Raw genomic sequence first — 27,623 nt, 5'->3', positions numbered from 1 at the left:
CTTACTAACATGAACTGTAAACAATGAACAATGAAACAATGAACTGTACATTTATTACAGTATTTATTCATGTTTGTTAATGAAAATTAAGTTGTTCACTGTTAGTTCATTAGTGCATAATAATAACAAACATGAATTTGGTTTTTAATAATGCATTAGTGAAATGTTGAACTATAATTAATAAATGCTGTACAAGTATTTTTCATTATTAGTTCATCTCAGGAAATACATTAACTAATGAAACCTTATCGTAAAGTGTGACCAAAAAAGGTTTGTAGAAATGTTAAAAACTGGTGTGCAATAAAATCCAGCAGAGAATGAATATTGTGCAAAACAGTCATGTGCAGTGAGGTTCATATGTGTAAGGGATTCCACATAATGTGCCTTCAGAAATCTACAGAAATCTCAGCAGATTTCTACAGATTGTTGCCCTTATGTAAATGTATGTAAATATATACATTTATTCAGTTTTTGATATTTATTTCAGTAATGTTATTGAATAATATGCAAATTTCTAGATTATTTGTATTAAAAGTATATATTTTTTTATCTTTTAGTGGACGTATTATGTTGAACACAAAAGAATGAATAATAATAATCATTAAAAAAAAATTGTATTGCCATTTACGTTGATAACCGGAAATAAAATAATACTGGTTTCCAACATTTTTTTATTTTATCATTTCATAATCATAATATTATGAATTTTAGATAAAATAAAATAAAATAAAATAAAATAAAAAAGAAACTCTCAAGAAGTGGAGGGTAAATAATGACAGAATTCTATTATTTTTGGTGAAATATTTAAGCACAACACCAGTCAATATTGCCTGCGATAAAGGTGAAGCGCTGTGGTATGGAGTCTGTGAGACTGCAGAGGCCGAAAGGCAGGTTTGGGGGCAGGACAGGACTCAGATATGGGATTGGACAGTGTCTGAGTTCATGTGCGTGTGTGTGTAAAGTGGGAGGAGGAATTGGGTCGGACAGTTTACGGACTGGACTGCCATTCCCATTCGTATTGGCCGGCATTCCCTGCTGATCCCACATCAGCCAAGCCGAGCGGAAGGTCAACACAACTGCAGGGGTCTGAGAGCCAGTCTCACGATGCACACACAAATGCGCACACTCATAGTAATTCAAAAAGCATGTCTGTTAATGAATACATATATATTATATATATAATAAACTGTAATAGAATATATATAAAATATTTGTACAATTCATGTAAATTTAAATGTATATGTATGGTTTAAGGATAAATAGACAAATAATAGAACAATTAAATGTAATTAGAACAATAATGTATGGTTTTGTTTGTATTTAACTACCAAAATCTTTGAATAATTATAAATTATAATACAATTTGATACAATTATAGAATTTTTAAAAAGACCCCTCACAGTTTATTAGTAAATTGACAGTCTTGTTGAATTATTGTTTATTGCCTACAACAATAAATGTATTATTGTTTTGTAAAACTGTATACTTGAATTTATCAATTTCATTAATGATTGATTGATCAAGTAGTTGAACATACAATTCAAATACTTGATCAATCATTAATAATAATGAAATTGATAAATACAATACAAATCGAATACAATTTAAAACTTTAAATTTCACAATTATTTATTAGCTATAAAAACACATTATCTACAAATGTATTATCTTACTGTTTTATTGTAATAAATGCTAATTTATTACCTTATATTTTTGTGAGCTATATCAATATTCTCTGAATATATATATATATATATATATATATATATATATATATATATATATATATATATATATATATATATATATATATTTATATATATATACACATTTTTGAGCATATCTCAAACAACATATTTTATTCTGACTTCTTTTTGTTACTGTATTTTTTTCTATCTACAAATTAAACAATCCTCCTAATAAAAAAAAAATCATAAATAGCACAAATGTTTAAAATCTGTTATAACCATTTATTAACATCACATCTACAGTGCTCAGCATAATTGAGTACACCCCATTTTGAAAATGAATATTTTTATCCATTTCTCAGCGAATACATCTCAGCGTATTTTGGTACATTTAAACAAAGCAGATTTATTAAACAGATATATTTATTAAAATAATATTTAACTCACCAAACATATTTTGAAATTGAAAGAATTAAATTCAAGCTAAATATTAAAAAAAAACTACATTTTTCTTTTTTTTTGTTTCTTTTGATTTTTCCTCTTTTTAAAATTTGTATTTAATATTTTTCTATAACTAATTTGGGTGTACTAGTTTTTGGACCGTTATCCAAAAGTTATTTTGTTAAATAAGCCCCAGATTTGGCTTCAGTACTGACTAATCTAATGTATATACACAAATATAATATTGTATAGCTTCCTATTAAAAATAGGAATTTAAAAGAGGGGTGTATTCATTTATGGTGAGCAGCACTGTATTTTTTATGATACTCCTACTCCTCCTCCTACTACTGTATAAACAATACATTTTGTATATACTGTATTAATAAAATTAACATATAAAATAAATTATAAAATGTAAAAACCTTGCAGATCATCTCATATATAAACAAATAACATCTCAATATAAATGCATTGTTTTCCAACAACACAACAGCAAGTTATTGTAAAGCCAGTTTACCATTTACTTTTGAACCATAATTTGTCGACTTTAATCTGCATGGAAGCCACAGTGACAGAGGGAGAGAAGAAATGGGTGAAAAACGGCATGGTGGAGCTGGTAAAGGAGGAAATGCATTAGCAGGAGAGGGCGAACAAGAAGATGAGGACGAGTCTACGGAGCGAGTGTGTGAGAGAGAGAGAGAGAGTGAGTGAGTGAGTGAGTGAGAGCTTGCGTGCGGAGAAAGAGCCACGGCTGATTGCGTGAGTGGGGGTGTGTGGGGGGTGACAGGGGCTGCTTTTTTTTAAAGAAAAAAAAATGTGTGGATGAAAATGGAGAGAGGAGGAACTCACTCGGCGGACAGCAAACCGTGACCCGCAGCTTCATACAGGGGAGGGGAGGACCGTCATCTGTGGACAGAGCTGGAAGAAAACACACAGAGACACAGTCAAACAGCAGGCAGACTGAAGACATTTGCTGCGGCCACAATCAATGCTTCAGACTGCTCGCACAGATACATAAATACACACAGAAGGCCATAAAAGGCGGTTTTACTCCTCTAATCCATTCGCTGAAAACATTCGCTGAAACGTCGTAAGCCGCTCCAAACATAACGGATATTTACACATCATAAACGTACATGAATGTACAATTACTACATTATTTATATGCCTGTAGATCTCATTTTAGCTCATATACCGTACAGTCATGTTCAAAAGTATTGGCTCCCTTGGTAAATGCAAGCAAAAATGCGGCAAAAATAAATCTGATTGTTTGGGCTTTTTTTATCTACAATTAAAAAACGTAAAAGACACAAAACAACCATTAAAACAATTGAAATTTGGGGGAAAATGTCAATATGAAGGGTGACACAGTGGCTCAGTGGTTAGCACTGTTGCCTCACAGCAAGAAGGTCGCTGGTTCGAGCCTCGGCTAGGTCAGTTGGCATTTCTGTGTGGAGTTTGCATGTTCTCCCCGTGTTTGCGTGGGTTTCCTCAGGTTTCGCCTACAGTACAAAGACATGCTGTATAGTTGAATTGTATAAGCTAAATTGAGCGTATGTGAATGAGTGTGTATGAATGTTTCCCAGTACTGGGTTGCAGCTGTAAGGGTATATTGCTGTATAAAACATATGCTGGATAAGTTGGCGGTTCATTCCACTGTGGCGACCCCTGATTAATAAAGGGACCAAGCTGAAGGAAAATGAATAAATGAATGTCAATATGAAATCAATGATTTTCTTCAATACAAAATTATTGGCACCCCTAAAAATTCTGATGAAATAAACGTGATTCTTATGACAGTTCTGAAGAATATGATCATTTATATTTCAATATTTTTCAATATCTACTCCAGGGTGAATTTGTTAGAATTTGTTGTTTGTTTGTTTCACAGAAGTATGAATCCGAGGAACACATGCTCTCTAGAAGGCAGTCTATGCTAAGAGTCTTATAGTTGGATCTCCATAACAACGATCCAAATCAACCATCAAAATCATCACAACAACCTGAATCCTAACCCAGCCTAACATGAATCCTATAGAAAATGCTGAAAGAGCATGGACCAGAAAACTTGGAGGGTCTAGAAAGATTTTGTGTGAAAAAATGCTCTTTGATTTCTTCAATCTCATCAGGTTTTACAGGAGACACTCAGAGCTCTTATCTGATCAAATGGAAGTTGCAAAAGGTATTAATTTTTAAAAAAAGGTGCCAATAATTATGACTGTGTTTTGGAGAAACAAAATTCCAATGACTGTAGATTTCCTTCTTTTCTCTACTTATTTGTCTTGTATTATTTTTATTCTTCTCTCAAATATAAAGGGCTGTTCACACAACCTATTTTTCCTCTCCAATGCGCTTCTTTTCTATTGTTTTTCTAAGTAAACGCACTGGATGGACACTTTTGACAGTTAATTATCAATACAGTCCAACCTCATAAATAAAAAAAAAAACTAAAAAATTGGTAACACTTTATAATAACTACACACTTTAAATAATTTATTAAGCATTAGCAAATAGTGAATTCATTATCTGTTAAGTATTAACTCTACAATAATAGACGTTAGTAAGCAGTTTGTAAATACAGCTACAAATGCTGTATTCTTGATTCTTTAATTTTCTTTTTGGCTTATAGTCTCCTTATTAATCTGGGGTTGCCACAGTGGAATGAACCGCCAACTTATCCAGCATATGTGCAGCGGATGCCCTTCCAGCCCCAACCCAACACTGGCTTCACTTCTTCACACACACACACACACACACACACTATGGCCAATTTAGCTTATTCAATTCACAGACACCAGGAAACCCACGCGAACACATGGAGAACATGCAAACTCCACACAGAAATGCCAACTGACCCAGCTGAGGCTCGAACCAGCAACCTTCTTGCTGTGAGGCGATCGTGCTACCCACTGCACCACTGTGACACCCCATTGTATATGTATAATGTCCTATACTTTGTTGTTTATTATTTTTTTCATTAATTAAGTATTGTATTACTTACAAACTAAATATTTAAAATTAGTTGGTGCTATATTAAGATCATTCAGAATGCATAAGTAAATTATTAATGAACTATTCAAATTAACATTCACATATTTTTTTTTCAGGCATATATTATGTTAATTTGTATGTTGATAAATGCTTTATTAACACTTCATCCGCTTTTGTGACCTAATCTAAAGTGAGGACTTTTTATGCTTTATAAATCCCTTATAAATGACAATTAAAGGCTCAGTTATTTTCCAAGCAGGAAAAAAGAAAATTACTTTATTAATTTCTAAACTGTATCAAATAAAAAATTAATCTTTGCAATCTTATCCAAAACAAAATTACTGTATAGTATAAACATTGCTAAATTACTTTGAAATGTTGTATCGTAATATATTGTTAAATTAATATAATGCTGTTTTATCCAATTTTATTTCATTGTATTTATTTCTAATTGTATTTTAACATTCACAGTTTTACAGTAATTTTTAGATAAGATTGCAAAGATGTATTGGTCATTTGATACTAAACCTTTAATTGTCATTTATAAAGGATTTACCAAGCATAAATAGTCCTCACTTTAGATTAGATCACAAAACTTTATTTATTAATTAAGTTATTAATTTATTAGCATGTATAGTAACCACTACTATATACCTCAATAATAAAATATACAAATGTTGATTTGAATACTTTATTATAAATTTACTTATTCATTCTGAAGGATTCTGAAAGCCACCTACTTGTCTTAAATACAATTGGTTTGTAAATAATGCAATACTGGATTTAGTCATGAACAATTCAAAAGTAATAAAGGGTAACACTTTATAATAACTACACACTATGAATCATTTATTAAGCATTAGCATCGAGTAAAATCATTATTTGTTAAGCATTAACTCTACATTAATAAATGTTAGTAAGCAGTTTAAAACTGCAGCTACAAACGGTGTATTGTTGACTTATAACCACATTTATAATGAGCTTAATAATTGTACTTTCATAATTTGTGACTAGTTGATTTTTTTTATTACTAAATGAAGTATTGCATTACTTACAAATCATTAGCATTTAAGAGTAGTTGGTGGTTTTTAGGATCATTTAAAATGAGTTAGTAAATGATTAATAAACTATTTAAATTGACATTTATATATCTTATTATTCAGGCATTTAGGTTACTATGTCTGTTAATAAATGCTTTATTAACTCAACTTCATGCAGTTTTGTGACCTAATCTAAAGTGAGGACTATTTATGCTTTATAAATCCATTATAAATGACAAGTAAAGGCTCAGTATCAAATGAAAAATAGTTTTTGCAATCTTATCTAAAAAGTAAAATCACTGTAAAAGTTTAAACACTGCTGAATAACAGCAGTGTCAAAATACAACATAAAATTGGATAAAACAACAACAATATAATAATTGAACAATATAATAGTAGGCAATGTTTCAATGTTATTTAGCAATGTTTAAAGTGTACAGTAATTTTATTTAACATAAGGTTGCAAAGATTTAGTTTTCCTTAGATACAGTTTCATTTGTGTATCTTGAAATGAAGAGAAATTAATAACCATGTTCCTGTTTAGAATACAACTGAGCCTTTGATTGTCATTTATAAGGGATTTATAAAGCATAAATAGTCCTCACTTTAGATTAGGTCACAAAGTGGATGAAGTATAGTTAATTAAGCATTTATTAACATACAGCTTAACTATTAGTGTATGCCTGAATAATCAGAGTTATGAATGTTAATTTGAATAGTTTATTAATCCTTTACTAACTCATTCTGAATGATCTTAAAAAACAACCAACTATACTTAAATAAATAGTTTGTAAATAATGCAAAACTTAATTTAGTAATGAAAAATAAATCATTAACAAAAGTATGAAAGTACAATCATTAAGCACATTATAACAATGTGGTTATAAGTCAAGAATACAGCATTTGTAGCTGCAGTTATAACGTTTATTAATGTAGAGTTAATGCTTAGCTTAACAGATAATGAATTCACTATTTTGCTAATGCTTAATGAATGGTTCATACTGTGTAGTTATTATGAAGTGTTACCATAATACAGTATGAAAACACAATCATTAAGCACATTATATATGTGCTTATAAGTTATGAACACAGCATGTGTAGTTATATTTATAAACTGTTTACTAACGTCTATTAATGTTGAGTTAAAGCTTAACAGGCAATCAATTTACTATTTGCTAATGCTTAATAGACGTTTCAGTGTTGCCAAAAAGTCTACTAAATCAATAAATTAATACAATTTAATTAAGTAAATAAATAAAGATACAGTATAAGCCAATGAAAAGGGCTATTTTATCTAGTCAAATCACGAGGTACTTTTTTTAGATAATAAATCAAATCCAAATTTTATTAAATAATTTAAGCCTTCCCCTCGAAGAATTTGTGAACTTCTCCTGTTTTATTTATTTTTACAGCATTCTGTTCATATTTACCAAGGGAGCAATCATTTTGACAAAGTCTGCATTTGTTTTGAACAATTTGTCAGCACATTGCCATTAATCCGCTCAACACATTCCTCCATTGAAAAAAAAAAAAAACGAATTAAACTCGAGCTCTGATTATGAACCATTTGGATACTGATGATAATGTGTATAATTGACATTACGCTACACTTACACTTTGTTCTGTACTGCAAATTAAAGGTTGTCTGAGTCTTTAGGAAGTCTTTTTGGTTTATGGCATATAATGATATTCATTTAGAGCAATCCTGGAACTGCAGCTTGTCAAGGCGCTCATTTAAAGCGGTTCGACTGCAGTCAAAGAAGCTTTTTGAAAGAGTAGTTCAAACTGCAGCATGTAGGAAACACTGAATCAGAGAAGAAAGGCCTCGAAGTTTCATTCGATTCGAGACATTTGATGTCACTTTCCACACAGTTTTTAACAAATCTGTGGAAAGTTGAGCTGAACCTGATGGACAAATCATAAGAAAGACCCAGTTTCAGTCGTAATGTCATTTTACAATGTTACACTATGCAGCTGTACTTAATATACTTTTGTAATTGGGGTGGCAGCATTACACCACTTTTGAACAGAAACTCAATTCAGTCGCCTGTATTTATATATATATATATATATATATATATATATATATATATATATATATATATATATATATATATATATATATATATATATATACATATACACATATATATATATATATATATATACATATATACACATATATATATACACATATATATATACACATATATATATACACCACTTTTGAACAGAAACTCAATTCAGTCGCCTGTATATATATATATATATATAATGTGTGTATATATATATATTATATATATATATATATATATATATATATATATATATATATATATATATAAAATATATATATATATATATATAAATGTGTGTATATATATATATATATATATATATATATATATATATATATATATATATATATATATATATATATATATATATATATATATATATATATATACACATATATATACATATATACATATATACATATATATATATATATATATATATATATATATATATATATATATATATATATATATATATATATATATATATATATATATATAAACTGAAACATAATTCTGAAGATCTTTGATAGCAAAATAATAATAATCACCATCATCATCATAATAACAACAATAATATTAATTATAATGATTATTATTATTATGTATGATAAAAATAATAATCATAATTATAATAATAGTAATACAAATGCTAATAATAATAACAATAATATAAACAATAACAATAACAACAAGAACAATAATTATTATAATTATAAAAAGATAATCATAACAAAACAACAACAATGATAATAATAATAAAATGATGATAACAACAACAACAACAACAACAAATAAAATAATACCATTTAAATAATAATAATAATAATAATAATAAAAACAATAATAATAATATTAATAATAATATTGTATTTTTGTAAAATATGATGCATTGCTTGTAATATAACACACATTCACACATTATAACAAAAGAAAAACACAAGCTTTAACACTACAAAGACAGTTACACTATATTATGAGAAGTAGTTTATATTTTACAAAAATATTTACATTTATATATATTTTTTACATCTAGAATATATTGTTTTTTTATTAAACTATAGCTATGTAATTGTAAATCCATAAATAAAAAATATATATTTGTTTTTCGATTTTATTAAAATTTTAGTATTGTTTTTTAAAATTATTTCTTAAGGCAAACTACAGAAAATAAATGGGAAATATTTATATGAAAAACAAACATTTTTTAAATAACATCTTTCTTGTATTTCTTCCAGAATTATTTTTTTTCTGGAAATGGTATAATCATAAAACTTTTATTTATTGATGTATTTATTTATTTTTGTCATTTTTTGCCTTTATTTGACAGGTAGTGAAGTGGGAGAGCGAGGGGGGTAGGATTAGGAAAGGTCCACAAGCCAGCATTCGAACTCGTGATGGCCCGAGTGCTTCTGCATCATGTGTCAACATGCTAACCACTGGGCCATTGCACCGACATCATAAAACATTTTGAACTATAATTATATATAATAATATAACAGTGGGCGGCACAGTGGCGCAGTAGGTAGTGCTGTCGCCTCACAGCAAGAAAGTCGCTGGTTTGAGCCTCGGCTGGGTCAGTTGGCGTTTCTGTGTGGAGTTTGCATGTTCTCCCTGCATTCGTGTGGGTTTCCTCTGGGTGCTCCGGTTTCCCCCACAGTTCAAAGACATGTGGTACAGGTGAATTGGGTAGGCTAAATTGTCCGTAGTGTATGAGTGTGAATGAGTGTGTATGGATGTTTCCCAGAGATGGGTTGCAGCTGGAAGGGCATCCGCTGCCCAAGACATGTGCTGGATAAGTTGGCAGTTCATTCCGCTGTGGTGACCCCGGATTAATAAAGGGATTAAGCCGAAAAGAAAATGAATGAATATCACAGTACTCAGCATAATTGAGTACACCCCGTTTTGAAAATGAATATTTTTATTCATTTCTCAGTGAATATAGGCAATGTGTTTTGGTGCATTTAAACAGAGTTATTAAACAGATTTAATTATTAAAATAATAGTTTAGTCACCAAACATATTTAGAAATTGAAAGATAATACATATAAATATATAAACAAATAAATTTGAGTGTACTAGTTTTTGGACCGTTATCGTAAATTATTTCGTTAGATAAGTGCAGGTTTGGCTTCAGTACTGACTAATCTAACGTATATCTACAAATATAATATTTTATAGCTTCCTATTAAAAATAGGAATTTAAAAGAGAGATTTGTGAGGGTTGTACTCATTTAGGCTGAGCACTCTATATATTAATAATAATAATAATAATAATAATGTGGAAACTGACATTAAATGAAGTGTGCAAATTAAAGTCCTTGTTCTCAACAAATGCCACATCACAAAAAATTCAATCATTAAATAAAATGCTTTATTATTTACTTTAAAAGTTTCTTTATTTCACAAGTGCATGGCGTACTTTGCAATAAATGTCACTCATTTCTTCATTAAAGCCTTAAAATACGACTCCTGTGTCTTTAAATGGATTACTCTTCCAGCTAGGTCTTGCTAATGGTGTTTTAGCATGCTACGTTCAGGTCAAGGCTAAGTCTAAAATCATACTTCTGCACAACAAACAGAATTATGTACAATTACGCAAAATAAAGCCCTGCATCTGCCCTATAATGGCAGCCATTTACACACACGTGTGCAAAGATTCCTCATTAGCATCAGTCCATGTTATTAGCATTGTAAAGCTATCATGACTCTCTTCCCAGAATCTGAGCTGCAGGTCTTACGTTCAGCCCTGAGTGGCTCCACATTTATTCATAACCATAAATCCATAAGAGCCATTTGAGTAACACACACCACAGCAGCGGCCATTTTCAGCCAGCAGAGGCTTTTAACCCCGCGACTAACAACCACACACACGGCCATTTAGCATGAGCAGTAATTTCACAATGACGATAATGAGAACGACTGACTCCAGTGTGTGAGTGTGTGTTTAGGTTTTCTGAAGCCCATATGCATTTATGCTGTGCCTTATGGGTTTGTTTATGGCATCTGAGGCAGTGCAGATGTCAAAACAAAAGTCTCAGACTACTAATAAAAGTCCTTATTGTTTTTAAATGCATTTCTGTGTAAAAATATTACCAGCACAGAAATTGTGGGTTATTTTATTTAAAATGTTTTTATCATTTATGGTGTCAACAACAACAACAACAAAAATAATTTAAAGGGGTAGTCCACTACGATATCATATTTTACACTTTAGTTGAGGTGTAATGTAGCTGTGTGAACATAAACAACATCTCTGAATGTAAGACGCTCAAAGTTCAATGAAAAGGGAGACAGACGTTAGCTTAGCAAAGCCAACAGCGAACGAAGTTTGGGCACTCCAAAAAATTACATCTGGTCTAGTGAGATCACAAAGGCTTCCAGGTACATGCATTCACCTGCACATACACCCTTTGCACCGAAGGGGAATGGCCAGAGGCGCTTTAGTGTTATAGCAGAGAAAGCTAAAATGCTATCCAACCGCAGCTATTTCCACAGAGCTTCTTCTGTTTCTGTATTTGGGCTTCCAAAGGACATGACACAAAGAGAGAAGTGCTTACAATTTAATTTTAATTATGTTCCAGAGAATTATAAAACATATATAGCTCTAGCATTTGACAAAGGACAGCTTTCAGAATCTCACCCAGTTCAGTGCTGGCTTTGGCTAAAAACTCCAACAAACGAAGCTGTGGATAGGCTATATGCACACAGACTTTTAATTTTCAGCCAGGCAGCCCGAGGGCTTCGGGTGAACTGTCTTTCCATTACAAAATTGTCATGTTTAAGATCTGATTTCTTTTTTTAAAAATTTGTGATCTTCAATGCCTTTTAGATATACGATATGAAGTGGGTATCAGACCAGACAAGAAGCACTGCGTTAAATTCCATTTCCCCCCGCCATGTCTTTAAAATATGAGTTTATTTTACCCCAGTATTTTCCATGGAATTTCTGTGCTAGCCTGTTGCTACTGACGGTGCTAGTGGTTACAACTGTTTCTCATCACGTTTTACGTTACGCTTGAACAACTAAATGAATCCTTAAGTCTATTTAACTAAATGTATTGTAATTACATTACAACATTGATGCTGTAAAAACAACCTTGTGAAATTGAAAATAGAAAATAGCTTTCACCAGAACTTTATTGTTGGTTTTAAAACTAGCTCTGCTTAGACCCCATTGTGAGCCACAATCTGTAAGTATTTCTATTTGTTAAAATTGATCAACTACATGCACAGTTTCTAGCATGAACAGTATGCTGTAGCGAGGACGTAAACAACAGGAAACGCTGTTTGGCACCATTACGAGATTCTACAGAGACTGTGGAACGTGTTTGAGTATCAGGTTGATGTCACTGGAGTGTCTGGAGGGGGTCATATTGAACATCTATGAACTTTTTTTACTGAAAAAAACTTAAGTACTCCTCACATTGATTAATTACCTAAGGTTCCATCATGTTTCTTTGATAAATACAGATTTTTTAAGTTGTGGTATTGTTTTTGAACCACCCAGTACTGTATATGGCAAAATAACGTGATTTTCTACAAGTAAAGCATGAGCGCACATTGCTTTGCATCTTATAAACACAACCAAGCCTTAAAATATGCTGTGGACCATTTACTATTTGTGTTTATGTTTGTTTCAGGTGGTTATAAAATCTAATGAAAATCTTTATTCATAAAACAGCAAACAACAAAAACAAAAACAACAACAACAACAACAACAAAAAACAACAGAGTATTTTGCTTTACTTACATAAAATTAATTGACTAGGTTTTCATACATTTCACATTAAATAAAAAATACATCATTTATTTTAGCTAGTTAAGAAATGATTTTTCATTTAGTTGTACTTGTGTCAAAATTAAGGTAATAAAAAAATTAATAATATTAGCAATGATATATTCATTAAAATTAATACAAAATGTACACACACATAAAACTAATAAATAATTTACAAATAAAAACATACTCAAGAATTATTTTTCTAGAGGTTACTTAATTTAGTCCATCACATGACAACTAATTTTGATTTGATTTTTTTTTTTTTTTTTGATTTGATTTATTTATTTTCGAACAAAGTATCATACATAAATGATCATTAACAAAAGAATACATTTCAACATGGTCGAAAATGGAGTGGGATGAAGCACAAGCTTATTATTTTCCCACCCCATTACCACATACATCATTCGTCTATTGCTTAAACTTATTTCTTCCTTTACTTATCTCTTCCTTTCACATGAACACATTCTATCCTTTTGGCATATCCGACAAACTATATGTTTGCTTCTATTTTGTACCCGTATACCTTGTAACATAAACCCAGAAAAAAAAAAAAACCTAGTACTGCAGGTAGCCATTAATTAAAATTTCATCATACCTTTTTCTTTTTATACCTTTTCAATCACCTTCATCGTTATACTCCTTTAATAACATATATTTATACAGCTTTTTAAACTGATTATTATCCTGACATTGTTTAAGAGTCAGATCTAGACTGTTCCATAGTTTTACACCACAGACAGACATACACAAACTTTTTAAAGTTGTTCTTGTTTTCAACCTCCTAAAATTTAATTCTTCTCTCAGATTATATCCCCCTTGTCGTTCTTCGAAAAACGTTTGTATGCATTTTGGAAGTAGTTTATTCCTAGCTTTAAACATAAATTGTGCTGTTTTAAATTTAACCAAATCATTAAACTTAAGTATCTTTAATTTAAAAAATAAAGGATTGGTATGCTCCAAATACTCCACATTTTCTATGAGTCTAATTGCTTTTTTCTGAATTGTACATACGGATCGTAAATTAGATTTATATGTATTCCCCCATATTTCAACACAATAACTCATATATGGCAACATAAGTGTGTTATATAATATATACATTGATTTATTGTCCAGGATAAATCTAGCTTTATACACTGTTGCTACAGTTTTGACTAATTTTGATATCACATTATTTATTTGCAGTTTCCAACTAATTTTATGATCCAGTACAACACCAAGAAACTTTATTGCATATACTCTTTCTATAACTTCATTATCAATATGTAAATCTATATTATAACTGCTTTTTAATTTCCCAAATAACATAACCTTTGTTTTACTTATATTTAATGACAATTTGTTTACATCAAACCATAATTTCAATTTATTCATTTCTGTTTTAAACAACTCCACAAGTTTTGGTAAATTATGCCCAGAACAAAAAAATACTTGTATCATCTGCAAATAAAATAAACTTAAACAACTCTGATATCTTACACATATCATTAATATAAATTATAAACAATATTGGACCTAAAACTGACCCTTGTGGTATGCCACACGTTACATTTAGATATGACGATTTGTGGTTGCCATTTTCCACAAACTGTTGCCTATTTTTTAAATAACTGCTTATCCAGTCCAAAGCTACTCCTCTAATACCATACCTTTCTAATTTATTTACCAATATATTATGATCTATTGTATCAAATGCCTTCTTTAAATCTATACAAATTCCAACTACCTTCTCCTTTTTATCTATCTTTTAAACAGTAACTTACAAAAAAACTTTAGATAAACTATATAGACACCTAAAACCCAAAGAAAAATTATATATTATAATATATATTATTATGACCCCTAATCTCAAGCAAAATATAGTGCAATATTAATCTTCTAGAAATTAAAAAAAGTTTACTTACAGGCACTTGAAACAAATTTCAAACAACAAATTTGATATTCACGTTGCTGCTGTATTTGGTCATATCAACAAAAATAAGAAGAAAAAAATAGAAGAAAAAAAAACAGACAAAAAAACAATAGAAAATGACAAACTAACTATTGTATACAGAAGCAAACAAACAAACAAATAAACAAACAAACAAAAAAGTTTTTGCATCTTTCACCGCATGATATTTCACAACTTAATAAACATCACATAAAAACAATCATATGGTTTTCACACACACACACACACACACACAGAAAATCTAGCTTAGATTTAGATCGGACACACTGATCCCTTGTTCTCAGCAACAGGATTGAGCTTAAACAATTAAACAGACAGACACATTGTTACGCTTTCTTTGAAGTGAACAATAAACACACACACACACACCACACACACACACACACACACACACACACACACACACACACACACACACGCACACACACACACACACACACACACGCACACACACGCACACACGCACACACACGCACACACACACACACACGCACACACACACACACACACACACACACACACACACACTTCTGCTTGAACAATGCTCTATTGTCCCGCTCAGCACTGCTGTAATTTATGTAAAGACACTTTGTCTCCTGCTCTTTTTCCCAGCCTCTTTTGGCCTTTGTTGTCCTACTCTTCCTTTCAAGGAGACTCTTTGCTGTTCTTCTGCTTCAACCCCTCCATTGGCCAAGCCACGCTTTCCTTTACTCTAATTCCTTCCTAATAGCTCCTTCCTGACGTCCTTCAAGATTTCAGAACTGCTCGTCCAGATGATAAAGTGCATCAGGTGCAGGCAAATCTTTTTTATTGCAAATAAAACTACTATAATAATATATAATTGCAGTCTAAAATTAATATAGTTCTTAAAGCAGATACTTAATCCTTGTTCATGTGCTATTTTCTTTGACAAATATGTTTTAAGGGATTTTATGGCACAGTATTATATTTTTGCATTATAATGAATCTATATGCTATCCACTATGTGAAATTAGACCTGAAAATGAAATATCTCTCATAAACCCTGAATGCTTAAAAGCAAAGACTTAAGTTTGGTATTCTTAAAAAAAAATGTAATTAAATATTTTGCAGATTATTGGTGAAGTGAAGTGAAAAAAAGTATTTTAAAATAAGAAAAGTTTAAGTTTATTAAGAAAAAAGCACAAAACTATTATTTTTCACATTTTATATGAAAATGAAAATTTTCATAATATGCTTTAGTCAAACTCAGAAAGAGCTACAAATCAAATCTGGTCTGGTTTTACATTTGGGGTTAATATTTAGTAACAGTTTCCCACTGTTGGGTTGCACCTGGAAATATGGTTGGGCTATGTCGACCAATTTGTCATCGTAAAATGTCTAATGTAAAACATCGCGATGGACGATGGCTTTGTCGTCATAGGCAATGGGTGAATTCATTATTTATGAATAATTAATGAATTCATAACGAATTAATTATTTGCAGCCTACCTTTTCAACTACCTGACCCGCGTGGATTTGTTTTCCCCATAACCAAATCATAAATAAATACAGATAAGTTGCACAAAAATGACCACCTGTCAATCACTTTTCCAGGGGGATTCTGGCATGAATAGGCAGAGTGATCCGTGTTGTTATAATGTCGTCGACAAACTTTGGTAAAAAAGGTGCACAACCAACAGCAACCAACCAACAGTATCTGAGGTTTTCACAAAAAATACAAGCGTGAAAGCGAAAGATTGAAGCAGTGTACTGACGCTGTGATATGCTACCTGATAGATCTAAAAGACAGAAGAGTCGTTAGAGACCAGATTAATTAAGTTTCACGTTTAACAACTATAGTGAGACATGATCCAACGGTACATCCTTAATGAACTGTCCGATGTGCACTGCTTTCTGGGGGTTTGTGCTCAAAGCACCCGCTGACTGCTGGAGTTCAGATGCGCGCATATGCTGCACCATGACAGGGTTTGTGTGTATGCGTGTAGCCACGTGATGTGAGTTTTCAGCGGTATAGTGTGGAAGGAGATCTTTTCAGAAATGCTAGATAAAACGTCAGTGTGGACATGGATCGTTTTTGTTCTAATATGCCATTTTAAAACTAAGACATTTTAGTGTAAACAGGGCCTAAGTGTGTATTTTTTGCAAGTGGGTTGCTGCTGCGATGGGAGTGGGGCAGAGGATTGCGATGCCGGCTCAGCATCATGATGTCTATCGACCATCAGCGAAGGATGATGGCATCGTCTATCATCTATCACTGCGTAAAACATCTGCTGGATAAGTTGGCGGCTCATTCCGCTGTGGCGATCCCTGATAAATAAAGGGACTAAGCCAAAAAGAAAATGAATGAGTGAATGAATTAGGAACATTTTTTGATAGTGGATTGACATTGGCAAAGAAAACACAACAAAAGAAAAAAAAACAATGCGAGCGATTATATCTCATTAGGAGGTTACAACAATTCAAGTCAAGTCAAGATATTCTAGAGATGGTATACAAGAATTTGGTTGAAAGTGTTGTGAGTTTTAACATAGATGTATGGTGTGGACTGTTGCCAATTAAGGAAAAGCAAAAACTCTAAAAAAATGTTGAGTATTAAAAATTGCCAATGCAATTGTAAGTAAAGCACAAAGACAACCAAATGACATGTATTTCATGAGAATTAAACGGAAAGTTCATGTCATTATTTTATATATTTTACAATATAAGATTTCCGCTATTGCCCGCAAAAACACGTTTTAGGAAACCTCAAGTAAAGAAACTGTGAATCAAACATCTTTTGTGCTGACTGCCATTAGAATTTTAAATACTGGGTTTTAAGCATGCATAGAGTTTAATAGAGTTTTTAATGTGATTTATGTTATGACATTGAATGTATATGTGTTGGCTGTTTTTTTCTGTGATATGTGTAATGTGAACGCTGATGTGGTTGTGGGGTGAAGCCAAAGATACATTTCTACTCGTGGACAATAAAAAAAAGTAAAGTAAAGAAAAAATATTCATATATTACTTTAAGTTTCTTTTGAATATGTGTTATAAGAACTATTTGTTAACCATTCATTTTACTGTATGCTTGTTATATTGTACACAGTAAAATATTATATAACCAATTAGTCCTGACAGCATATGTTTTTAGTTCATTGTAACTTAAGTTAATCATGTTCTAACTTAACTTTATAAGTTATGGAAGCAGTTAAGCCAGTTTAACATAATATAAGTTCAAAGGACTCATAAGGTTTATTTGATTCAGCTTAAAAATTTAAGGCAACCAGGATTTTATTTTTTAGTGTAGCGATAACAGTAAATGAGGCATAATTGCAGGCTATAACCCTGAAATAAACATATTCCTAAGCCTATGGTAAGTAGTACATGCTGTTAATTAGTATTACTCAGTGCTTAATGTAGGATTATACTATCCCAGGGGTCTTAGAAACACCTCAGAAATAAGAGGATAGAATTGAAGAGCTTTGGCCTGCCCAAATCTGTACAGGAAAAAATGCCATGTATAGCCACACACCATCTTTCCTTCATCTTTAGACTTCATGTAGAAGTTGAGGGTGGAGCCAAAGGCTAAAATTTTGCATACACGCACCCTCATAAATATTCATATAACACTAAAAGAAAAGAAAAAGTAGATAAACACAGACCAGCACCGGCTCAATAATGAAGATACTTAATCAAAATAGATGTTTATTACGTTCCACAATTTCGGCTACTTTAAGTTGGATTTAGCCTATGTAAGTCTGTTCAAGTCTATGCCTTCACATTTGGGGTGTGCAACATTTATCATTTGCTATCATATTTTAATTGCTGTTGTAACAGTAAGCAAGCCTATTAAAATAAGACATTACTGACATTACTCATCTCACAAACAAAAACAAGTCTTGAGAGTCTGAAGGAATTCAATGCATGACGAAGCCTATTAGAATGCAGATTGAATGACCCTATAATTTATTTTATCAAAGCATAATACATAAGTAAATAAATAAATCCCTATATTTTGATCATTATATTTAGAAGACATGCTAGTAAAGTAATATCTCACAATCAAGAGTGCTGCTTTTCAGAATATTAGCACTGGAGCATAGTTATTAATTGAGTTCGGTAGGTTCGGTTTTAGACACAATATTGTCTCTCACACAGTAGCAGAACATTTGCGCATTCAGCAACAGTCTACTGTTTTGTTCCTTAATGAATTTGTTGTTTTGAATGAATCAGTTAAGTCAGTGATTCAAGTATCCTTTCATAAATACCATCTCTGGCTTTATTACCAATGAAACAAATCAATGATATAATTTGATTAATTACTTCTTAAGGGGTTAGTTCATTCTCATGTCATTCCAAACCGTTGAACCTTTGTTTGTCTTTTCAACACAGATTAAGATATTTTAGATCAAATCTGAGAGCTCCCTCATCCTCCATAGGTAGTAAGGTTGCTGACTTTACTTAAAAAGTAATGGCTGCAACAGTTTCTTCTTATTGTCAATATAGGGCACTCACTCATGTGTCACATGTCTGATGTTTTATCCCGGATGCGCTTGTACTTTTTTCAAACAAAGGAAGTGTGAGGATTCTTCTATTGAAGATTGCTAATAAAAATAACCACTTGGTCATATTTCTTTTTTATTAAACAATAATTAAATGAAAATAAAGTTTTTGGGGCGCAGACGTTACAAGGTACCCTACCAAAAAATAAAAAATAAATAAATAAAAAAACACAAACCAAAACCCGGCCCTAAAAATAATACACACACCACTTTGAAACTTAGAGGGGGTCCTTAACACACAAATAAATAGGTTCCAAAATCATATGAAACAAATAAATGATATGCTATACATGTATTGTGTTCACATACTGTACATCAATCATGGAAAATAACGGATTAAACTCCTATTATTTGTCATTCTTTGTGTGCACTCAAGCTAATAGAAAGTTTGGAGGTACCTGCGGTTCTCTTGTGTGCTTAAAGAAACAATATAAAGTAACTAACTTAAATCATAAACAAAAAAGCAAAAGATATTACACAGGAAGAATATGAGAAATAAATGAATGCATAAAACTCAAATTAAAACAAATAAACAAACAGATAAACATTTTTACTCATTAAATTAAATTAACTTATTTCAATATATTCATGTGACACCTCTGTCCTTACAAGAAGTCATGTGTGGGCATCAGGGTTATACATCAGTGCACAGTTCTCATGAACATTTACACACTAAATACTGACACGGAGGAGAAGAAACTGTTGAATAAAGTCTTTTTTTCTATGTGTGCACAAAAGTATTTTCATAGCTTGATAACATTCTGATTTGAGCATGTTTTTGGTATTTTTTTTGGAGTTTGAATAAGTCGAGACCATTTCTGTCTGTGGAGGATAAGGGAGCTGTCAGATTTCATCTAACCTGTTTTCAGAAGATGAACAAAGTTCTCAGGGGTTTGAAGAATTTACATTTTTATGTGTTTCAGGGACTTGTCACCACCAACAGACAAACACACTCAAAAAAAAAAAAAGTGAATTATAGATATATAAAAAAAGAAAAAAATTATCGGCAGTGTTAGGGAGCAGATAGCTATGAATTATATGAACACGACTACATTTTTCCGCAGCTTGACAGTAGCTCGGCAACTTTTAAAAATCGTTGCTTAAACTAGCAACTACTTTTCCCAGCAAACAGAGATGTAGACACAGATACAATTTTGTGAATCACAGACTGAAGCAGTGCAGTCTTCTACTAAATACTAAAATAGTGCATTACTGCTATCTACAGGTATAACACACATCTTATTTTTTATTATCTATGAACATTTCACAAGAAACAAAGGTTGCAATTCAATTTATATATAGTATCCTAACATCTAATAATTAAAATGTATTAAAAGTCAAATGATTCACGTAAATTATGTTCAAGAATGGGTTGATAGTTCAAGTCATACTATTAACTTAACTTACATAGAACTTAAATTAAATAAAACAAATTACATATGGTATAGCTGAACAACTAAACTGTATTTTTATATTATCTTAATTTTCTAGTCGTGTGTTGCGGACCTCTTGGCTAGGTCACCCTTATAGATGAGATCTCGATCTCAATGGTTTTTTATCTGGTTTAATGAAGAAACATATATTAATGTGACTTTTTTCCATTTTATACTGTTCCTTTTACAGCATTGTAGTTAAAATATAATCAGTTAAATAGACTTCAGTGTTCATTTAGTGTAAAATGAGATAAAAATATGTTTACACGCACGTGTACGTCAGGATTAGCAGGCTAGTGCAGAAGCTCCATTGAATATACAGGGGTAAAATAAGTGTTCATATTATAAAGACATGGCGGGGAAAATGCAGTGCTTCTTGTACAATTTGAGACCCACTTTATTTCGGATATCACTCAGCCAGTGGAGATCACAGATTTTTGAAGAAAACAGACCTTAAATGCGTTGATTTTGTAATGGCATCGAGCTCACCGTAAGCTCTTGACCCAGGTTTCTGATATATTAAAAATCCTTCCGCATATTTCCGCATATAACCTATTTCTTTTTCAATTTAGCAGTTTGCCTTTCGACAGCCTATTTGAGAAATCTAAATATTGTGTCTTTGATCTCACAATTGCACTAGTTTGACTTCAGCTAAAACTTCTTTAACTTACAAACATTGCAGCTCATTAAGCTCCAGTTTGAGAGCAGCTTCCCCAACACTGAATACCACACACCTGTCAGCAGTTCACATGTCTGTGTATGTTCTCCCACACACTTACAGCTATAGTAGTAATGGTGTCCGGGCAGGAACTCAAAGCCCAGAGAGAAGGGTGTGAAGCGCTGGATCTTTTCAGAGAACCTGACAGGGCCGAAGGGAGCAAACGGCTGGTTGCACTCCCATCTCTTAATGGCCTCTTTAGTGTCTACGCAGCCCCTAAACTGGCCCTCCGCCACTAGATACAGAGCCAGAGTCTCCACTGAAGCGCCGGACGGGTGGTCGGCGGGGTAGTGAGGACACAGTATATCCAGATAATCACTCAGATTGACCTGGACAGAGTAATCATCTCCGGTTAACCTGGGAGCAACAGAGAGAGAGAGAGAGAGAGAGAGAAAGGTATATGAGAGGGTGTATTTCTATCATGAGAGAAATTCATGGCCACAATCATTAAAAATGGCATTTTTCCAAGTGCACAGAGCAGATTTCAGATGCGTCAGCACTGAATCACGTTTGCTGGCGTTCACTTGGCCGCGCTGTGGAATAATATTAAGAGTTAGCGATCAGTCACAGCTGAGAAACAAATGCTTGGACATGACAGAGGATTAGTTAGTACCTGGCAACACATACACGTCGCAGGATGCGGCGACTGTGTGTGACTGTAAAATTACGATTAAAGTTAGCCAAGCTAAATTAAGCAGGTTTTATGTTACCCGTGTGACACTGCACAGTGCTGCTGAAAAGGAAAAGAGAAGCCCGGAGGATTTGAGTAAGGTCAAAAGACTCGCGCAGCTCTAGATACGGACCATGGCTCTCAATAACAGCTTCATGCTAATTAGGGAGAGTTTCATTCTTCTCCTTCCACACACACAAAGTCAAAAGTCAAGTTGCACTAATAGGGGAGAAATTAGCATAGAATGGCCCTTAGTGGCTTGGTAAATAAATTCACACTCCCGTTTGTTTACACACGGCTGACTTGAAAAGGAAGCGTGTACAAGATGCCGTCAATAAAAAGAGAGGGAGAAAAGAAAGACAGTAGGGAGATGAAAATAAAAAGATTTGAAAGAAAGAAAGAAAGAAAGAAAAACAAAAAATAGAAGGCTAATAAGCAAATGAAAAGAACAAATGGAGGAGCATATGAAAGGAAGAATTGGAAAAAACAAACATACAAAAAGAAAGAAAGAAAGAAAGAAAGAAAGAAAGAAAGAAAGAAAGAAAGAAAGAAAGAAAGAAAGAAAGAAAGAAAGAAAGAAAGAAAGAAAGAAAGAAAGAAAGAAAGAAAGAAAGAAAGAAAAGGCTAAATGAAAGCAAAGAAACAAATGAAGGAAAAGTTCAAAAAACAAGAGACAAAAGTATGAATGTAACAAAAAAATAAACAACTGAAAAAGAAAAAAGAAAGATACAAAGAAAAAGAAAGAACAACAGACTCATTAACAAAGAAGAAAGGGAAAAAGTAAATAAAAAGGGTAATATACAAATGAAAGAGCAAAAAAGTGTGAACAAAAAGACAAGGAACAATTTATAGAGGTACAAAAGGACAAAATGAGGAAAATCAAATTAAAAGAATGAAGAATATAGCAAACAAGCAAATGAAAGTACACTATGATATGATCAGTTAGTCCTGGCAGCACATGTTTTTAGGTCATTGTAACTTATTAAACTAAGTTAATCATGTTCTAACTTTATTTTATAAGTTATGCAAGCTGTTTTAAGTCAGTTTAACATAATATAAGTTCAATGGACTCATAAGGTTAATTTGATTCAGCTTACAAATTTAAGGCAAGCAGGATTTTTTTACAGTATAGGCAGAAAAAGTACAAATGAGAGAAAGAAAGAAAGAAAGAAAGACAGAAAGAAAGTAAGAAAAACTAACAAGATAGAAGGCCAATAAGCAAATAAAAAAAACAAATGGAGGAGATAATGAAAGGAAGAATTGGAAAAAACAGGCATACAAAATAAATAAAGAAAGGAAGGAAGGAAGGAAGGAAGGAAAGAAAGAAAGAAAGAAAGAAAGAAAGAGACAAATGAAAGCAAACAAAAGGAACAAATGAAGGACCTTATGTAAGAAAAACATAAAAAACAAGAGACAAAAGTGTGAGCAAAACACAGAAAAATGAAACAACTGAAAAAAGAAGAAAGATACATAAAGAGAAAGAAAGAACATCAGGCTCATGAACAAAAAAGAAAGAAAAAGTAAGTAAGTGTAAAAGTAAGATACAAATGAAAGAGCAAAAAGAGTGATCAAAAAGACAAGGAACAATTTATTGTGATAAAACAAAAGGAAATAGATCAAATGAAAAAAACAAATGAAGGACTTTAGGAAAAGAAAAACAAGAGACGAGTGTGAATAAAAGACAGAAAAATGAAACAACTGAAAAAGAAAAGAAAGATACACAAAGAAAAAGAAAGAACAACAGGCTCACGAACAAAAAAGAATATAGGGTAAAATACAAATGAAAGAGTAAAAAAGTGTGAACAAATGCAGAGAAAGTAAAGTAAAGTTAAGTTAATAAGCAAGTACTGTAAGTTCGAAAGCTTCAAATGTTATCACCAGTGTTGGGAGTAATGCGTTACAAAAGTAATGTATTACAGTAATGTATTACATTTTCCAGTAACGCAGTAGTGTAAGGCATTACTTATACATTTTCAGTAATATTTTACTCGGTACATGTTCAGTAACGCGTGCGTTACAACAAACTTTTCGCCCGCAAGACATTACCAAATAAAAAATACCGCAAGTAAGTTCTATTTTCTGTTCGTGGTTAGTGAATATATGCGCGTGTTGTCATTAATATCCCTCTGGCTATTGGAACTTTTTTACTTTGAACGCGGAATGATTTCAGCCTCTGAGCTCGAGGTCCGAGGCTATTGGCTCAGCCCGGTTCACAGTAAGGTCAAGCCCTGACGTGCAGCGGAAGAGCGGCAAAATAGATGAGCAGAAGACAGTACATTCGCGAGATGGACGTATGTGCATATGGCGTTATTTCACTGACAACAGTCGTAAGCGCAGTTTTACAAGAGCGCATTCATGTAATTCTCTGTTCGTGGACAACTCGACCGCAATTTTTTTTTTCGCAGTCGCACGCACTCAAAACACGGCTGCTCACGTGCGATTGATCTGCTCTGGCTCCGTCAGATGATGCAGACTCACATTTTGTGCCTCATGTTTCCTCTTCTTTTCGTGCTTTTGCTCTCCAGAGATCCTCCTGTTCAATTGGTTATCCCAAGAATGTTGATATGGTTTATATATTGCTACGGTATTTATTAGCAATACATGAAACACTAAAAGGTTATGATAAATTCTATAATAAATACTTGTGTTTTTGAGTGTTAGATATACTGCCTATGTTTTAGACTAGTATTATTTACAATTTGTTAATGAATGCTTCAGCATACTGTAGTATTAGGAATAGTGAACTGATAAAATGAAATACAAAGTGTAGTTTTACTACAGTAAAGTGTGGTGAATTGTAGTATAGTATACCCTATATTGTAAAAAAAAACTACAGCACTGGGTAATTTGTTTATATTACGCTTGTGTTACCATAGAAACTAGTATTAGCACAACTGATTAATTGAAGTACTTTACTGTAGAACTTTTCAAAACACTGTACATGACAGGGAAAATGTCCTCCACAATCTCATCAGCAATGTGGAAGACAACAGAGACCTGTTCAATTTATTTTAGTTGCCATGATAAAATGGGATTGATAGTGAGATTTATTTGAGGAGTGAATAGTTCAGTAGGCTATAATACCTCATCAAGTTTTCCCCTATTTTTATCGGTTACATTTCTGCTTGCATTCGTTATATTTTTGTTTAAATGTTGTTTTATTTGATTAGTATGGTGCACCTTTTGGATGTTTAATAAATGTTTTTTAAAAATGTATTCTTTGCATTCAACTTTTCTCTGTGTCTTAAGTGTTTGAAATTGGAAATATTTCATCATATAACAAACAACAAAAAAGGTTATAGTGGATTAGATTAAAAATTTTATATGTAAGTCTATTTTAGTATTTTGGTTATTGTTAATAAATAGTGTACAAATATAAATTATATCAAAAAGCATGAAAGGAAGAGGGAACACAAGACACAAATTGTGAGTCTGCATATAATCTCACTGAGCGAGTAGTGTACTGTGAGCGCACAAGAAATTTTGTGCGTGAGCAGTGCATATTTGAGAGAGCATGAGAAAATTTGCACGCGAGCAGCGTATATTTGAGAGCTCACAAGCAGTTTTGTCCACAGAGGAAATCGGTGCACGAGCATTATATTGAGAAAGCTATGTTCATCATGCTCACTTTGTGCATGACAGTTTTGTGTTGTGAAGCTGAATTTAAAGTGAATAGAATAATGGCAAGATTAAGAAAAAAATGCATCTCGTCATGGCATTGGAGTTTACATATAGGCCTGTTGTGTCTAATATGAAAATAGCCAAGCTATTCACAGATATTGCCAGATAATCACTTTACCTTTACCATACTTTCAACAGACTTTGATCATTTGTGATTCTGGCTCTTATCCTTTCTTGCATTGTCTTGAGTCTTCACGTTGCCAAATATATACTATATTGTTAGTAACCTGGATAGGTCACCGTCATTCTGCTACATCATATCGCTTTCTACTGGATGTAAAATGCTCTGCAGTACATTTAGTCATTTTATAATGTTAAGTTCTAATTCTGTAGTTGTTTTGGTGAAAGTAACTAAAAAGTAATATAAGAGTAATGTAACATATTACAATTTTGAGACAGTAATATTGTAAGGTAAGGGATTACTTTTAAATCACAGTAATAAGTAATCTGTAATGTATTACAGTTTGGAAGTAACTTGCACAACACTGGTTATCACTTAATTGAATGGGGGTTATCAGTGGTTATCCGCTGATTGATATGGGCCAGTAGGCTCAGAAGGCTGTTATTATCCATCCACATGGTTAATCAGTTATACTAATAGAGAAGACTCCAGATCCAGATCTGTTTTTACATTACTGTGACGGTTGGGTTTAAGGTTGGGGTAGACGTTAAGAAAATACAATTAATGTAAAATTTGACAAAAAATTTTGTTAACTTCCAATCGCAACCGTATGTGATCTATAGCTGATTAACCATGTGAATGGATGATAACAGCCTTCTGAGCCCACTTCTGAGCCTACTGGCCCATATCTATCAGCGGATAACCACTGATAATGCCCATTCAATCGAGTGATAACATTCAAATCGGCTGATATGTAAGTGCATAAGTAAAGTAAAGTAAAGTAAAGTAAAGTAAAGTAAAGTAAAGTAAAGTAAAGTAAAGTAAAATGCATCCAAAAATAAAGAACGTACAGAAGAAAGAAAGTTCACAGGTACTTAAGAAGTGCTGATGAACTCCAGACTGTGGAAAAGCAGGTGAGAAGCAGAGCACAGGAGCAGTGCAGATGAAGCGAGACAGAGGAGAGGTGAACAGAGAGAGAGAACGAGAAGGGTTAGAGAGCGGAGAGACAGACACATGGAGGGAGGTAAAGAAAGGGCTCACTTTTAATTAGTGGCCCTAGAGAGAGTTTGGTGGGAGACAGCAAGAAGACAAGATGGATTTTAATTGGTCTTTCTTCGCCGCAAACGTGCCAGAGAACCAAAGCGAGCGCTGGATGAGAGGAGGCCACGAAGGAGAAGAAAAGACAGGATGTGAGAGCGAGCCGGCCGGTCCAGGTCTGTCACCGGGACTCTTTTGTGGAGAAGCGACAGAGCGAAGGAGCCGGAGGAAGTCTGAGGAGGAGAGAAGGGGAGGAAAGAAGAGGAGGAGGAGGGTTATCCTGGGTCAAGTGGGTGGACGGAGAGACGACGGAAAAAGGCTAATGAATGACTCCAGTCCAGAGACAGAAAGAGCGAGGGAACCAAACAGATGGAGAAACAGAAAAAAAAGTTAGAGAGTAAACTAGGTACCTGACCCATAATCTCTGGCCTAGTTAAGAAATTACCTTCAAATCTGTGGTG

The 27,623-nt window shown here is 32.6% G+C and overlaps 1 protein-coding gene across 1 annotated transcript in view; it reads right to left on the bottom strand.

Moving 5' to 3' along the window:
* si:dkey-246i14.3 (ephrin A4) overlaps positions 1-27,623 on the bottom strand; it is a 97,474-nt gene that overhangs the window by 18,159 nt on the left and 51,692 nt on the right. The window contains exons 2-3 of the mRNA XM_056475922.1: positions 21,714-22,009; positions 2,979-3,047 (exon numbers count right to left, since the gene is read on the bottom strand). Of these exons, the coding sequence (XP_056331897.1) occupies positions 2,979-3,047; positions 21,714-22,009 (365 nt within the window). The remainder of the gene's footprint in view (positions 1-2,978; positions 3,048-21,713; positions 22,010-27,623) is intronic.

The sequence above is a fragment of the Danio aesculapii genome, chromosome 16 (genome assembly GCF_903798145.1).
Source record: "Danio aesculapii chromosome 16, fDanAes4.1, whole genome shotgun sequence".
In the NCBI taxonomy this organism is placed as follows: Eukaryota; Metazoa; Chordata; class Actinopteri; order Cypriniformes; family Danionidae; genus Danio; species Danio aesculapii.
This window is presented reverse-complemented; position numbering and strand designations above follow the sequence as displayed.